This window comes from Styela clava, chromosome 4, assembly GCF_964204865.1.
Source record: "Styela clava chromosome 4, kaStyClav1.hap1.2, whole genome shotgun sequence".
Lineage (NCBI taxonomy): Eukaryota > Metazoa > Chordata > Ascidiacea > Stolidobranchia > Styelidae > Styela > Styela clava.
Genome location: NC_135253.1, coordinates 19,048,949 through 19,067,161, shown reverse-complemented (window position 1 = coordinate 19,067,161; position 18,213 = coordinate 19,048,949). Strand labels below are relative to the sequence as shown.

Here is an 18,213-nt window from a genome sequence, read left to right as displayed (position 1 = left end):
CATGAAGGTTATAAGTGCGAAAATATTAGTCATTGAATATATTCTAAAATAAGCACAAAAGGAAAAATTTGAACAAAAATATGTCTACACATATTGAACAAGCAGATTCTTACTTGGGCACAAGCAAAAGATTTTTTTTATTTGCCTGCCTGATAATAATTTTGTTATCAAAACTTTTCAAGCATAGCCGCTGATAAAAGTGAGAATTCAACAAACATAATGGCATAAATCACTATTAAGCAATGAAACAAACTAAGAAGAGTATTAAATACATAACTCATGTACATAACAGCCTACATATAAACTAGTCAATAAAGATATTATCCAATGGATATACATAACCGAATTAAATCTTAATCTAATTGTTAAAACAAAACAACAAAGAGAAACATATTGAGGAAGGAAATCCATCAGATGATTATTTCCTCAGTCAGTTTTTATAAGTATTGTGATTCAACAATGAAAACATCATCTTTAAATTATCAAAATATTTTTCTTTTCTGAACTGGAATTTTTGTACTCAGAATAGATCGTACAAGAAAATAGAAAAAAATTTAAACATGGTTGACATTGTTGTGTACATTGAGTGTTAATTGTTTTGAGAAAATCTATTCTAGGATTGTTAAGTATGCCAAAGTGTCCTTTAAATTCGCATGTATCTATATATTATTATTTTTTAATCAAATCTCAAATGTGGAATTTTAATATTTATTTAGAGTAGAAGAGAGTCAATAGGACGTCCTAATCAAATCATTATATCTTCGCATCCAGTTTTCAGTCCATGTCGGGAATGGGATCAGCAAACCAGTTAATTTTATTCTTTGTTCATACTGATATATGCCATCATGTTTGTTAAGTCTCAAAAGCAGCTATGTTTGAAAACTTCTGATGACAAAATTGATACCAGGCAAGCAAAGCCTTTCCTTACGTTTATGCTTGTGCCCAAGTTCTGCCTGGACTTGCGGATAGAGGAAACCATAACCAATCAGCGGATACAAAAACATAGAATCCCCCAATATCTCTTAGTCAACAGAGGGTGATCTGAAGTGCAAAAGCAAGCAAGCAGGTTCCGGATGGTGCATATGCTATCTGCCGAGAAGTATATTACCTGTTTCAAGTATTGCGGTTACCTGTTTTAAGTATTGTGTGGGTGGGCTGTAGACTGGTCTTCCTCCTGTAGATTGCATCTGTGGTAAAGCATTGTGTGTGGTGGATTGGTTTCCATTCGTACCCTGAACCAAAGGACTATTGCGGTTGCGAACTACTAAAGGAGGAGAATTTCCACTTTGTTGCTGCTGTATCTGAAGCCTAAATTTAAAAATGAAAAATGAATAAAACAGAGAAATATATAGATAGAATAATGATTGAAATTAGCATCATATTGGACTCGGAATGTCTGAACTATTAGGAGTTCGAAATTGATGCTATTTATAAAATATACATTCAATTATCAAGGTAATTAAAATTACTCCTTTTCCTATTTTGTTATTTTCACAGTATAGATATTGCCTTAAAAAAATTGTTTCAGATAATTTCAAAGTATAGACAGTACAAAACAGAATCTTATCATACTAGACTATACTAATATAGACATTTCGGTATTCCCGTAGTATGTGAATCAAGATGGCGGACGCCAGAACGTAGTATGTGTACCAGGTAAGGGTTAGGTCATAATTTATTTTATTCCTATTTCTAATACGAGTTCGGGAATGAGACAAATGACCTTCGTAGTATTTGTACCTGAAATTATGGCATAACCCTAACCTTGTACACATAGTACGTTTCGGTGTCCGCCATCTTGGATCACATACTACGGGAGTACCGACATTTCAGTGTATGGCCACAGCACCGTTACCAGGCAGTAATGATGTCTAAATTGACTTAATCATATGAATTTTATCATAAATATGAACAATTTTACGTTACTGAAGAGAATTTACTCAGAGCACGATCGCTTGCAATTACTCGGAAGTAAAGGGAAATTATCTCTGAGCAAAGGTGTCTTCTGTTCCCGCAATTTTTATTAAAGCACATATTATACCTTTGTAAATGATTTAGTAAGGTCTGGTGTTGCACTTCAGGATTTTGTCTTGCAACAGGACTGGATGGAAGAGGTGGAGAAGCTTGAGGTGACAAACTGTGTTGTTGGAGTCGCTGAAATAAAAAAAAGATTGAATATAAATGAACGTCGCTGCTCATCTTTGATTTCGAGCAGCTTCTCTTCCCAAGTAAAACGTTTTGCGAGTTTTATGATATATGCACATTCAATCAATGCCTATAAGAAAGACTGTTTCCGTAATTATAATACAGCAGTATGTCTTTATAAAATAGTCATACTTCTCTCCCAGAATCGATCATTTTATATAAAGTTCTGAATGAAGTCAAATAAAACAAAAATGATTCGATTAACAACTTTTAATATTTTTCATACCTGTCTAATAGCATGTCTATCCCTCACAGGTCCTGTTTTATCTTGAACAGTCGTTCCTCTACCTTGTGGTATGACCGGTAAATACCTTTGTTGCAGTTGTAAATGTTCCTGAAATGCAATTAATATGTCTGAAACTCAAATCTAAATAAAAATTTGTGGGAATAAATATTTTCTGCTTTTAAAAATATTTTTTTTCCATGAGTGCAAAATTTACCATTAAATGCCAAAATATCGAGTATTAAAGTATAATAGCAATAGACAATCAAATATAAACCAAACTGAAAATGTACATTTTAATAAAATTCTATAGTTCATACGCTTATAAATATTAAACCGAGGCAAATCATTAAACTATGAATTCAAACATTTATTTTGCTAAAAACGTTAGCATGTCTAATTCAAAGTCAAGCAGTGTCTTTTCGATTTAGAGAAAAAAAACTCAGCGAGAAAGACGAATAACTGTATAGAAGACATCACAATGTACAACAAAAATACCACAACTCTTATAATATCAAATTTCAATCGTATTTTCGAAACTAAAAAAATTGGTTTCGATACCAGCTCATGTTATTACATAGTTTAATATGAATGCATTTTCACTGTGGTAACTATATCAGATTACATTAGGGCATATCTCAAAAAATGACATATAATTTTAGCAAGCCTGTTTAGAGTTTCGCCTACAACAGGGTCGTCCAACCCTTTTAATCGAAGGGTCACATGTAGTTTACTAATAATTGCGCGGGCCAATTAACATGGCCTTATGTTCTAGTTTTGCTACACTGACTACAGGTTAATGTAAAAACAAACAACCCCCGCACACCAAACTTTCATAATTATTAGACAAATGGCCATCAGTAGTTATTTCCGAAAGTTTCGTCAAAAACAAGCCAAGACACTTGATCTTTTTCGTCACAGTTCCCATCAGACCAATGCCCCTAGTCGTATCCTTAACAGAGACAATAACTGCCCGCCCTCATATATATAGAGTTCTCAAGGTCTTCGACATGTCGTGTTCTTAGCAGGCTATTTTTGCAGACACCTCTTTTATTTCAGGACGTAACATTGCCAACCCAAACAATACATAATACATTCCTTAACAAATTCTCAATTCAAGAATGGCTTCGATTGTTTTGCGATAACGTCATATAGAGTAGTAAAAGACTAAGTGTGTAAGTGGCTATTGCACGTTTATTTATCGATATCTCCTCTGAGTTGGTTTCAATTCAAAATGGCAATCATGGCTCGTTTGAAAGGGCGGGCAGAGCACATTCCAGGAAATTGAACAAATCGTTTGCGTCACATCTTTGTATATTAGATCACTCGGAAATAGTTTTACTCCAATTTTTGTATTCAATTCTGAAAAACACAGCGCGGGCCACATATGGCCCGCAAGCCATGGGTTGGATGACCTGGCCTACAACATAAAATGCTTCAAAAATGTAAATTGCCCCTCGACTGAGATAACATTAATTTCTTCAGTTTGAGGTCAGAGGTGAGTCCTTTTAGAAAGTCAGCAATATATTATATACCTCGTGTAATTGTTGCATGCTGTCAAATTGCAACTGTTTTCCCATCTCTAATTGCTGACGGAAAGTTTTCAAACTAGCTGCCCCATCTGATGCACGTCGTCTGTATGGTTGGACACTAGATGTCTCACTGTATAAAAAAGAAAAAATTGATTAATTGGAATACATATCCAATTCGTTCCAATTTGACATAAAGTGTGATTGACAATTGACATATTGTAATTAGGCTATATAGCAGTTAAATTAGTACAGTTCCAAACTGAAGAACCCACGTATTACATTAAGGAATACGAATATCAAGAACTGTTACGCTGCTTTTCCATCAAAATACTGACATAAAATATTGCTTTTCATAAAATGTGACTAATGAATATGGCTTGATTTTATTAAAAAGACGTCACAAAGTTACTTATCAAAATTGATAAAAATGTTCATTGGTGTTTCTATTCAGACTAATATTTCAACTAGAAATGGTCAGAACTTTTGAGAGACCAACAGATTCGAAGTACAGGGTTGTCCATGAACTCTTGAAATTTTTTAAAATTGGAAAGCAACGCCAAGATTTTACTGGGGGAGAGGAAAGCCGAAAGTTTAAATCGAATGGCGAACCACAGCCTCTCGTCCTGTCACCAGTCCATGTCAAGTATGGGGACTAGTAAGTCAGTTTTCAGAAGCATGGACTTGATGGTGGAGGAAGTCATAACCGACTAGCAGTTACGTAAACCATCCTACGGCGGCAAGAAGTTCAGCAATCCTCTCGCACATAACTATGGGCATGATGCGTCACACCGACGAGCCAATAAACAGCAGTAGAGCAAGATCCTTTACCTGTCTGGTGGAAGTAGCAATGATGGTCTCCTTCCTCCTCGCATGGGTTGCATTCTACTGTGTGCATTTGTTGCTGAGACATTAAACATCTGCTGCCCTCCTCCCCGAGGTGGCGGTAACAAACTACCCCCCTCGCCATCTGCAGGTATTGTTACAGGTAGCGTGTGCCTCTTCATGCCACCTCTATTTTCAAGATACCTAAAAAATGGAAATGGTAGCATGTAAAAATAACATCAGATATAAAAAATTAGTAGTATTAAATTAGTGCATTAGGTTTCACTACCCAAAAAATTTGCACAATTCTCAAATTTAAGTTTAAATAAAATGATTCCTAAACGCAAAGTGCAATGCATCAAGCACAAGTCTCAAGTATTTTAAAAATCTTAAAGTAATGAGGCAGAAGAAAACGAGATTGAATTCGTTTGGCAGCGACTAATATATATGACTGGTGATTAATTTATATGTCCACATAGGAATGGCCGACCATGGCCCACTAATGAATCTATCCACTGTCAATTTAATTGACATTGAAGGAAGCAAGCCTATTTATCTACGACTCTTCTACAATTCTTTGGAAAGTCATGTTAGGGTTAGAAGGAAACTGATAGAAGGAAATGATAAGTACAGGTCACAATTTTTGGACATAAAAATGGATTTTATTAAAAAATTCTTGCTCCAAATTTCCCCAGGGAAGTAAATTCTAGTTATATTCAAAGATGAGTGTGTGACATTGCCACGTTAAAAAATTGATGATGAGATTGTATTTTTGCTTTTATTAAACTTTTAAAAAGATTAGGAAATTTAAGATTAGTTTTAGAGGTTTTGGAGCTCAATTAAACTAGCTTCAGTGTTTCAAATCAAAACAAGACATTTCGAAAACTTTGAAAAAAGCCAAACAGTCAATAATACTTTATTCTACTAGTTGAGAGTGGGTTCGGATTTATGGACCCAATCATCATTTGCATAGTCACCTCCATCACATTATAGGCTTTTCGTGATGCCATATTATAGGCAGGAGGTATGGCTTTAGGGCAGTCACACAGTATACACAGAAAAGAAAAAGTAGCCATTTCAAAATAGAATACCTCATTCTTATAACCAACAAAAAGCCAGAAAGACAATAAATATAACAAAAGCAGCAATATAAAATTCTAGAGAAATAAATTTACCTTTGCACGGCGAGTGGATCTGGTTCTTCATCTGATTCATCATAATCTGCTGTGTCTACTGATGTACTTCCATACTGTTGGAATAATACATATAGATTTTGGAATTTTGAAATAACAAGAATAGCAGACATACAATGATTGCTGATGATTTGTGATCCCACAATCCAATCATAAAATAGTAACTGAGGTAAGTAAGGCGAAAGTATGTTTTATACAAAAGACACGTTGGAAATATGTGGATGGAACGTAAATAATGAAATGAATAAAAAGTTTTGAAATGTAAATATCAAAAGTAAGATCAAATTTAACAAATATTTTTATTTTTCGATAACAATGACAAAATGGATTTTACTTGTTAAACAATAAATTTATCCACATATTATTAGATAGCTCGAGAATAGGCTATGGGGACTTCATAACAAGATGACTCAAGTTTACTATACAACTGATAAACCTGATACAACTGATAAACTGGAGGAAACTTGCTTATTCTTGACATAACCAAAAAAGTTTTTTTAGACATGAGTAAGTGTGCATAACCTCGTCTTGCGTTAATTCTCCTAAAAATACTCATAATTGGCCAAATTAGTACAAAACAACAATATCAGACTGCAAAACAATATGTTACCTTGTATTTCAATAGAAACTCCTTCGTGGAAGCAAAAACAAACAAAAAATTTGCTCAGATTAGCATGAAAAAAATGAAATAAAAATTTAAATAATAATCATAATCATCAAAATACGCAAAACACACCTGTGAAGAAACACCTGAGTCATCGTTTAATGAATTTTGATGACTCATCTGTTGTAACTTGTCTGCCGTTGTACCAGCACATGCAAGCTGACTTTGCCCTTGCATCATTCTACGTTGTTGCAATTGCTGTAGCAAACAGAAATTTAGAAATATTTATGCAATAGTCATATTTTTCATTCAACAAAATAAAATACTAAAAATTATAAAAAGTGTCCAAGGGTTTCACTTTAGAAGCTTTAATATACAAAAGACAAATTTTATTAAAATTTTAAATTGTTACTTTCTTACTATCAAAGCAAATTAATAATCTGAGCAAATTAAAAAATTTCAAAAAATGTACCAAAATGGATAAACAATCGATTATGCTTTGATTAATATTCGATTAAAAACTTGAAGTTAAATCATGGCCGAAATGCATAATCTTAAAAATTCCACCCATAAATATTCATCAATCAAAATAAAAAAATGCAGCAACCTGCTTTCTATATGGCAGCTGAATAGCTCACTACAGAAGTTTATATATATACCCATCGCTAATTCTAATTCATTGAAGAAATGTTGATATTTGATTTATACCTGTGCAAACAATTGTATATTAGCTCCGCCATCTGATGCTCTTCTGCCCATTGGATTTTGTGAAATCATTTGGAAAGCTGGCGGCTTCAATAGATTCTGCTCCTAAATTAAGAAGTGAGATTGTATTTTTATCTTATCTTATTAGAAGGTATGCTTACCTGTTTTAATGAGACACAACGAACAAGCAGGCTAACAATAATAGGTCTAGAAATGGAAGTAATGAATTGTTCCATCATTTATTGAAGGATTTAGCGGAAGCACATAGCTTTTTGATGATGATTTTTCCATGAAAAATGTTTTCAATACAAAAAAAATATAGACAAAACTTGAAAAAAAAGAGATTACAAAAAAAAGATTTCTATATCATAAAAAATCTATAATAGTGCTCCAGACAATATTTTAGTGAAAAAAATCTGAGTTACCTTCCATAAAGAATCATTTGTTAATGAAGTAATTTAACCATTAATTCCAATATGATTTAAGAGTCTTGCTGCACACTAACACAAAAATATCTCTGTAACTTTTCCTCTGACCATGGTCAAACTTCCTCAGACATACATAGTCAAAAAAATCAATTTATTCAAGATTTGTCCAAAGAGTATCAAAACATTCATTCATGGCCAATTAGAACAGGCTCTGAAAGTTCTGATATAAAACCCAAGCATGGTCAAAATAGACACTAAACGCTTTCTTATTTTAAACGAGAATTAATAAATGAGATGAAAAATTTGTTACCTTATACTGTAATGTCATTGGCATTCTCATGAACGGCATGTTATCATTAGCTGATTGCTGCAAGTTTAGATTTGGTACAAAGAAAGGTGTTGGTTGGGGTGATAACCCCACATTTGGAGCCCCGTCTTCTGGTGAAGAACCTGATATAGATTAAAAATATTTATAAAAAGATGCAGAAAATTGTCATCTTAGAAGCTGGAGTTTTTAATACTAGTAATTTGATATTGAAAAAATGAATATATTTGAAATTTGCATACATCAGCATATATTTGAATGAATTGATTTTACAAATAAATAATAAGTTCGAATAAACATATTATTTGATGGTTTTTAATATTTTTATTTTCTACATTTCTACAAAAGTTACATGAAGCCATACTGGTCCAGCCCACCAGTCAATAAAATGACAATTTATTAAATTCAAATCAGTTTTCAATACTCGAAAATTTTATTTAAGAATATGTCTTGTCTTATTCAACATGTCTTGAACAAACTTGTTATAAACTCTAATACAACGGATTATAATTTTTTACGTTGTGCTGTTTCCATATTGGCTTCCATTTGATTAGCATTATGTCGTTGTCTTTGTTCCAGTCTTGCGCGCAGATCATCTGGAATCTCAGTTCTAAAAAAAATATCAAAATTTAATCTGGTAACGTATAGATTGGACGGATTGACTATTCTAAATTATGTTCAGTGACACCTATGTTGATTTAAGTATCGAGAGTCGAGACTTATCTATATTATCTTATTAGTAAACTTATTGATATCAGCTGAGATGATCGGGTGAACAATGTAAAGCGTATTGATTTTCCCTATGTTGTGATAGAACTTTTGTTATTTAAATTCAAGTAGCTGTATCTCTGTCAAAAATGTAAATTACCATGTGAGAGCGTGATTTGGTATAAATGATACATTTAGAACAATCAGTATGCTAGTATACCTATAATGCGGTCCATACCTTGGATCAGGCATTCCAACAGTATGCCTTCTCATTGTTAAATATCTTTGCAATGCTTCTGGGGATGGTTCATCAGTATCAGAGTCATCAGACATTTCCTCCTGAAATATAGGAAACAGAATGTTTCTTTTTATCATAACGGTACCATGGGTGAGATGGTGGGCATGGGATTTGAATAAATCCAGAATATGGAATAAAATTTTATTAATTAATCCAATATTTCAGAAAAAAAAAATAGAAAATCCAGAATATTAGATAAATTTTTGCTTCACTTTAAATAAACTTTTTAGACATCTTGAAACTTTTAAGAACAGAAACAACCAATTCAAACTTACTATTCATCAATAAAATAAAACTGTAATATTGAGCCATTCTTACTGAGCCAAATTTAAAGTAAAATCTGGCGCTCCAGAAGTGTGTGTACTAATATGGAAGTAACTAATTTTATTCGCCCACTTTACATCAGGGAAATCGGAATATAATTATGGCCTAACCCCAACCTGGTAAACACACTACGGAGTACCTAAAAACCAATTAACAAACCTGAATGACTTGATTATTTTCATTTATAAGTTGTAGATGTGGAACATGCAATCCAGAAGGCAATATAACAGAAGGAGGCAATGGAGTACTGATCCCACTTGATGATGGAGGAACGGTAGCTGTTGCGTGTAAAGCTGTTGAAGGCTTCAAAAAATGTGACAAAAAATTAGATTATAGATTTTGAATGATCTAAACATCTTGTTCTAATCATTCCAATTTAAATATTAGTTGTGACTTGAAATTCCTAGTAAGTCAAATTTGCAATTGAAAAAAAATAGGAGAATCAGAACATTGCTTTCAATAAAGTATATTGTGAGGAGACAAGGGTGTCTGTTGCTGTTTGATAACCAGTTTTTGTTTCTCCATGTCTGCCTACGCATTTGAATGCAATTCTCAATTAATTGTATAAATTAATATGTTATATTGTTAGTGTGCAATTTCAGTATAGTGAAAAAATATACTACTGATTACTGGAATCCAATAGAAACAGTGCTAAAATTTTAATTCTGCTGAGATCAAAATCATGAGATGAGAGCCAACAATAAATACAGACAAATTAATTACAAGCACTGACACTATCAAAAAAGGTGCAAGTAGATAATTATGATTTGATTTCGATTTATTTAGAAAAAAAATTCTCCACTGTAGCAAAAAATTAAAATGAAAAAAGCTCCAGGTTATAAGATAACAGACTAGGAAAAAAATATAAGAGATGATGTTCATACTCGTTTATTTAAAATCTAAACAAAGTTAGAACTTACAATTATGTTTCCTTGATTCACAATGGGAAGATTAGGAGCACCGAGTACCAGTCCACCAGAGTTTGGTACCCTCATGGTAAGAGTGGGTATGGTACCCATCACAATTCCAGGGTGAGGTGATGAGATGCCCGATGTCATGTGAGTTGTACCATGAGGCAAGTTGATCTAAGATAAGATGGAAAGATTATGATCATGTAGTACTCATACATAAGGAGTTGAATTTAATAATATACCATAATCGCCCCTCCAGAAGTATGCGCACCAAGATGGCGCACAACCTGTACATAGTATGTGTGTATCGGTTAGGTAAATTAATTCAAAGGATTTACCTGTGATTGAGCTTGTCTTGCCAGTCTATGTTTTCTCCATTTATCCAACAATAGATAATATATCGCTGCATGATTATCGAACTCTTCATTCAAAATAGACTGAAATAAAGAAAGAATGATTAGAAACCAAAGCTTCATTGCAAATTTCAATACATTGTATAAAATATGTTTTGGAAAACATTTGTCATTGGGAATGAAGTGAAAAATAAGATTTGTATATGACTAAATATTTGTCTAAATTAGATGATATTCAGAGGATTCAGACAAAATTCACAATCAAATAATGCCTTTAAAAAATATTTCATAGCGTTTTTCCCACCATCACCTCAAGACGGGTGTAGATACAAGCTAGTCAGCGATAAGTATTTTTGGAAGAACAGGAAACTTTCCAATTTTTCATCAATTCATATAATCAAAATCACCATTTTTAAAGAATTTATCATTATTATGATGAATCTTGAAAATCTAATCTTATTTATTTTGAAAATAAAAAATAAAATATAAGAAAACAGCAGCATAAATAATTGACAAAAATGCGGTGGTGTGGAACAATAAAAACATAACAAATTTGTGATATATATACTTCCTATATCAAAATAATTTTAGGATAATATATATTGAGAAAAGCACCATGAGCGTGATTCAACAACTCACATTTGTGGTGGTAAAAATACATAATCTTCAGAACGTGTATAAACACATTCTAATAATCTCCCTTTTTTTGTGACCATGCATGAATTGTACAAATATTACAATAATAAGCAGACAAATTGTCTGGATAAAAATAGTACAGCTATTTTTGACAACTGTATTTTGATGACGATAGGAAACATGATAACACATAGAGCTTCAATTTCAAGCTAATTTGAAAATTTTTGATCTGGTCAAAAAAATTTTTGCAAAAATAACAGACGGTAGCTTTGTACCAGAAGAATGATTTGTAGAATGATAATTAAATACAAAAGTCATGCTTTTTATTATTGTTTCAAAATTATTTCAACTTAAAACTTGATATATATTTAGCATGATGCCAAATTATCTTATAGTAACAAGATAGAGAACGGTACTTATTCATAAACAATCATTTTACTCTTTATTATGATAAACTAAAAATGGACGAGATGCCTTTCAGATGACATAAGTCATAAACAAATCTCACCTTACTGATAATATCAGATTCAACAAGTTAAATAACATTACAAAGCTAAAATGTAATTACATGTTACTCTCCTTTTCTCATCAATTCGATGATCTATCAGAAATTGGATTACATTAACCATAATCCAATCAGACATATTGGCATTATGTTTACAAGCGATCTGATCACAATCTGTTGCATAGGTAGATGAATAAAACATTAGAATATACGTCTGAATAAATAGACGAGGGATGGGTGACGCAACGGGAAGATTGAAAAACAACAGGCTTGAGGTAAAATGGGTTGGAAACAACCTTTTGGAAAAAATATAAAGAATGACATATAATCAACAAATGGGCGCTCCAGAAGTACGAGTACCAAAATGGCGGTAACTAATTTTGTTTGCCTATTTTACATCAATATGTGTAAAGGGACTGAAACCTATGGACAGTGGGATGGATATTCACTTGGCTAACACTGACAGTCCGCGAGCTCGTAATATACCTAAAACAAGGAAAATCAGAATAAATTCATGGCCTAACCTTAACCTGGTATGCATATTTCAGGAGTACTAACAAATGTACAGACTACTCCTAGAAATCATATTGCATTGCTGATAGCATAAAAAGATAGGAAACGTTTAAAATCGGGAATATGAAATACAAAGAACTCTACCAGATAAGATATTGGATTGTACTCAAAGAATAAAATAAACATTGTGTCCAAATTTATTCAATAGAATGGTGATAATGATAACATTCAAGATTTTTTTATTCATGAGTAAAATCGAGGTACCATTTTATTATAAGATGAGCAATGCTTCACTGAAAACACGAGCAAAAAATTGAAATAAACCCTTCCAACTTCTTGATTTACTATTCTTTAGTTATCAGAGGTTAAATGAGTTTATTATATATTTCACAGGCTGTGAAATTGTGAAATGCACAAAAAATGACAATTATTGGTATTGGAATCAATTTTTATATAAGATGTTTTAAATAGTCTATTCATTTAAACATCCCTGCTTAAAGGGGCTGAAAACTACTTAAGAAATTGTTCTCCTAAGTTAGATGATGAAGATTATTACTTTTAATATAACAGAAAAAAGTGGACAATATTTCTTATAAAAAAAAAATATTTCAGGCAAGATAAAAATTATCAAACAATTTCCTGCCAACTAGTCATCAACTCATTGAAGCTGACAATTTCCTAAAATTTATTCGTAAAAATACGACTGCAAATAATGCCCGAGGCAAAGATGAAATATCTAAAACAACAGCCGCGGTTAGTTGATGACGTACAAGCCAGATAAAGAATTTTTCCCGATGGCATGAGTTTACGAGAATAAATTGATAAAGAATTGATATCTCAAATTTGTTTCACTTTAACTTTTTCACAATTTTTTTAACCACAATCCTATAATATGAATCGTGATGGAGTGGTCTGACAATTTTGAAAAAAAAATGAACTAAATGCAAAATAGGTGGAATTCAAGAATGTTTTAATATAAACAAATATAAAAATGTGTTTGTTGATGACACTAAAATGACCTTAAATATATTGAGAAGAATAGCCTATTCAACAACAAAATGACTTAATCGTAATCTGTCACATTATCTTCAACAAATTCGCTTGAAGCAACAATTTAAGCATCTATTATGTAGAAACATTTACTGTTAATTAGGAGATTTTCTCAAAGCAATGTCATCTGCAATCCCACAGATTTAAAGACTAATCTCTGAGGAAAGGTATGGGCAACCACTGAAATGTCAAAAGCTGAAACTATAGGCGGCGAATTGTGTGCTAGCAAATGTCAATTGACGATACTTGAAATAATTTTTATCGATCATAATCAGGAAAACAAATTGAGGGAATGAATTGCACATAGGAAAATTTTGTGAAAAAATATTAAACTAAAGCTCATATTTTCATATTAATCAATAGACAACGAGATCAGGTGTGAATTAAGGAAAACAACAACCTTTCAGCAGAATATAAGATGGGTTTATCATCCCGGAACAACGGACGAAAATTCAATATTGAAGAATTGTTGAAACAATTACAAGATTCAGAATCAGATTAAAGTGATTCAGCCTTAGATATGTTGTCGGTAAAATAAAATTTCTACTCACATTTTTAACTCGTTCCTTATCAACGCCAGCTTCGCCCATTTCATTTAAAATCATTTCATTCAATGGTTCTCGCTTGTTCATTTCCTGAAAATTAAAGATTAATTGTTAACATTTAAAAAAATTGAAATCAAAATACATGAATAAAAGTGGTAACAACTAACAAAGATTTAATGAAATATTCTGGCTTAGAAAAGATCACAAATTTCTAAAAATTAGAGTGTATATATGAACTACCGGTAATCATTTAACCTATAAAAACGGATTCTTCATGCCTATCAAATTTGTAATATAAAGTTTGTTTTTACCTCTGTATTCTTGCATTCGTTGATTAGATTTTCAAAAGTTTCATCTCTTCCTGCTTTCTTGATCCACGCATGATCGCACACCTGCTGAAGAGAGAATCTTCTGTTGGGGTTAACAAGAAGCATTCCACGAATCAACTGTTCACATTCTAGAAGAAAAAAAACATAGAGTTATGATTGTGACGCTCTGAGATTATATAATGATAAAATGTAAAAGAAAGATTTAAGATGGTTCGTCGATCAAACCCTTCTAATAAAATATGAAAATAAAATATATCAGCAACTCATCTGCTCATCCTCAGTGAACACTCTCAACCAATATTTTTTGTCCTATAAATTTTGATCAAAAAAACTTTAGTCACAGTTTAAGTTTAAGAGAATTTACTTAAAAAAATAAGTGATGGTATATTATCAAAAATAGAGCATGATAAGCAGATGTCATTCATTGCCATCTTCTGGCTACTGACAGCACTAACTTAAGATGAAAAATTCATACAATTTTGCACTATTAATACATCATCGTTTCTCCTTAACAAAGTAGACTAACCTTGAGACATGAAGAAAGGAATCCGAAACTTTCCATTGATGACACGAGACCGTAATGCTTGTAATGTATTGTCATCAAATGGTAATGATCCACAGACAAGAACATACAGCACAACTCCCAAACTCTGAAATATAAAAAAGATAATATTGTAAGAACTAAGGATTAAGGAATTTAGGAAGGAACTCAAGACCGCACACGAGGCGAAAGAAAGAGGTGTGAAAAGCACGTCAAATTAAGTGAGCAAGAAAACATGAAGTTTTGATAGAATAAGATTTACATGTTTATCAAGGGTAGAGGAAAGCCGATAGATAATATAGCAAACCACGGCCTCTTGTCCAGTTACCAGTCCATGTCGAGTATGGGATTAGTTAGTCAGTTATTTGTTTCAAATGCATAAGCTTTCGGTTAGATTACAAATCATCATATCAAGTATAGTATGTATATAATTTCACGAAGAAACTGAGATCAATTTAATTTGAAGAATTGTCATTTTTTAAGTATCAGTCATCTGATGGTCAGACAAATGATATGCATGCAAAAAAAAATTCTATAAATTTACGATGATCCCTGGTTGGAGCGTTATGTGGAGCTGGGCCGCAGCTTGCCCATATCAGGTTTAGAGTGAACATTTGAAAGCATTACAAAGATTCCTTTCAATTCAAAAACTCAAATTCCCATCTAAGATGACCCAGATTTGAGTTCATCAAAGTACCATTTCTTTCCCATGTGAAGTCATAAAAACAAATCATGGTCTCCCTAGAGAGGGTGTCATTCTAGCTTGTAAATGATACCACCACTACACACAATACGCTCAAGTTAGTCATTTCTGCATTTCATACTTGGTAAGGTATAAAAGAGAGAGTTAATTTGTGTGAGGTTTAAATGGAGAAATGCAATTGGAAGCATCATAACAATTAAATAATGAAATCACAAAACAAAGATAAATTATGGAAGATGACTAAATTGTCTGGTGGTCACTTTCTAAATGATGGTACCGGAGATAGTACTTGAATAAAGATACAAAAATAAGTACTGCCAGGCGTGATCAGGTAATAAATAGTATCATTAATTCAGGAAACCAAATAGAGGAAAATAACAATTACTGCAAGTATAGACAGATAAATAATAATAGGAATATTAATTTATTCTACTGGCATTTTACTGTAATTTGCAGAAATAGGATATAAATAGGATAGGATGTAAACCCTAATATCTGGAATGGGAATCTAATATGCAAAGGTATAAAATAAAATTCAGATTATTATTAGCAATATGCCAATTTGAAGTTTAAATATAACTCCAACCAAAGGCATATAAGAGAGCATGAAAGCATATCCATCCTGGCTACAAAATCATCTTGCATTTGTAAATAACATCTCGATGTCTCAGTGTCGAATAGATGAAAGATATGTGTCTGATCTGACTAGACCATTAACACCAGTGGATGAGAAAATTCCTTTAATTTATGTCATCGAGTGCAATAATCTTGTTAGAAGTCAGACTCATTTGTTATGTCACTCTTAACAAGCATTTTGTGGTTAGAAGTGACAGAATGATGAAGAGATTGAAAATGTGTGGCGGTTTAAATGCAACTGTCGTGTGACAAGTATACTGTGATAAAAATAGATAACCCAAACGTTTTTCTTTTTAAAACTGAACGAAAAGTTAAGTATTATACATAACTTTGTCAAACTCTCATCACAAGTGAAGTTTTCTCTTTCAAACCCATGTAAAAACCGTATGTAACAATTATGTATGCTCCATTTTTGGAAACTGTCAAATCATTACATAATTAATATGACTGCTGGCCTGAAGTCAAGTTCGAAGCGAAGGTGCAAACCTTACTTAGCTGTTAGTACAAAGTATAACCTATTTGTAACTTTCAATATATAGTTTGAAGCTTTGGAAACAACAGAGCAATGCCCAAATATATTGACACGAAGATCTTAAAGGTCATACAAGTGTTCCTATGTGCTATAAAAATGTTCCCATGAATAATAAGAAAGCATCAAAACTTAGAAAACATCGGGTCCCATATTAGGATTAAAAGAAAATTTAAAAAAAGCTTGCTTGTCACTTCTTCCATTTTAATTACTAAAAATTTGAAATCAGTTGATCCATTTGGTAAGGAGAAAGCAATTTTCCCAACAATAACAATTTGGGGATTGCAAAATAATTCAAGTATTCTTAAATGAAGTGAAACATTCAAAAACTTCATATTACATCATACATATTCATATATATAAGTACGCTTGGAGGAAAATATCATCTACTGCTGTCAACACATCTGAAGACAACATCACTAATTAATAATATTCAAGGGAAGCCAACAAATGTCACATATGAAAGTAGCAGTGTTATGACATTCTAACCCTGCTGGACATGGTTTAAATATAAAGGTTGTGCACTCTTTCATGTAGGATTAACGAAAGTGGAACAGATTTTGCTCAACATTACAGAAAAAGTATCCTTCATTCAGTGATACATCAGTATCACTCAGAACAAAGTAAATTCAAAATAATTATGGAATTCAGTAATTTCACGTATTTTGCATCCTCATATATCTTAACTAGAATTCAAAATAAAACTAATGTTATAAGCCGAATGAATTGATCTTCAATGATAAATTACTGTGAGAAGATGGTAAATTAACAATTTTTTATAACAGCATTCATAGAATCCTCAAATGTGAACCGGAATAAAGCAGGGTATCTTGACATTGGCAATGACATTTGAAACGACAAATATTTTAATTTACCGCTAATGTCAATTTCATAGAACACAGGGATTCCACATAGAACATGGCCACGGATATCAAAAGAATATTTCCCGAGCTACAAAGCACCTTGAAGAGTAAATTTAATACAAAGTTTTGGAAATGTCACTAAGGGTCAGAAGATGCAAGCAGATGTCAATCAGTAAAAATGTAATACATTCAACGCATAATGTTTCATTGATGATACAAATTCAGTTGTCGGTAAGCTTACAATGGAGTCATATCACGAAAATAGGAATCATGTAACCACATTGTCAATTTAACAAGGTCAAGGAAGAGAATGATCAAAATCATGACTCTTTCAACTGAAAGTAGTGACTGATGGACGGTTAAATTTGATTTTAATTTTTTTATGATAACATAATGAACTTTTGTTTAAGCTCAGAACTTTCATTTGAAAGTTTTCATCATTATTCAGTAAATTTACAAGTAAACACCTGATGACTAATTACAAAAACACAGCTGACATTCAAATCGAGTTTCATGTACAAATTATTTGAATTCTATAATGCTATGTTCCAATTCAATTCTGAATACAAGTAGATTTATGGTAATTCACAATAAAGAACACAATATGCAAAATTACAATACCAAACAGTGATCAAGATTATTTTCTTCTGAAAAAAAAGCGCGAATTTTATTCTGAATAAATTGGAATTATGCTGAATTTCATTTATTTGGACATTTATTTGATAATTCAAT

The 18,213-nt window shown here is 32.2% G+C and overlaps 1 protein-coding gene across 1 annotated transcript in view; it reads right to left on the bottom strand.

Annotated features, from left to right (window-relative positions):
• LOC120326923 (uncharacterized) overlaps window positions 1-18,213 on the bottom strand; it is a 64,807-nt gene that overhangs the window by 9,514 nt on the left and 37,080 nt on the right. Inside the window, exons 6-22 of the mRNA XM_078111482.1 lie at window positions 14,736-14,859; window positions 14,192-14,337; window positions 13,887-13,970; window positions 10,617-10,715; window positions 10,288-10,452; window positions 9,527-9,670; window positions 8,984-9,084; window positions 8,556-8,647; window positions 8,023-8,162; window positions 7,288-7,389; window positions 6,712-6,837; window positions 5,958-6,031; window positions 4,789-4,986; window positions 3,964-4,090; window positions 2,432-2,539; window positions 2,042-2,154; window positions 1,131-1,308 (exon numbers count right to left, since the gene is read on the bottom strand). Coding sequence (XP_077967608.1) covers window positions 1,131-1,308; window positions 2,042-2,154; window positions 2,432-2,539; window positions 3,964-4,090; window positions 4,789-4,986; window positions 5,958-6,031; window positions 6,712-6,837; window positions 7,288-7,389; window positions 8,023-8,162; window positions 8,556-8,647; window positions 8,984-9,084; window positions 9,527-9,670; window positions 10,288-10,452; window positions 10,617-10,715; window positions 13,887-13,970; window positions 14,192-14,337; window positions 14,736-14,859 — 2,121 coding nt within the window. The remainder of the gene's footprint in view (window positions 1-1,130; window positions 1,309-2,041; window positions 2,155-2,431; window positions 2,540-3,963; window positions 4,091-4,788; window positions 4,987-5,957; window positions 6,032-6,711; window positions 6,838-7,287; window positions 7,390-8,022; window positions 8,163-8,555; window positions 8,648-8,983; window positions 9,085-9,526; window positions 9,671-10,287; window positions 10,453-10,616; window positions 10,716-13,886; window positions 13,971-14,191; window positions 14,338-14,735; window positions 14,860-18,213) is intronic.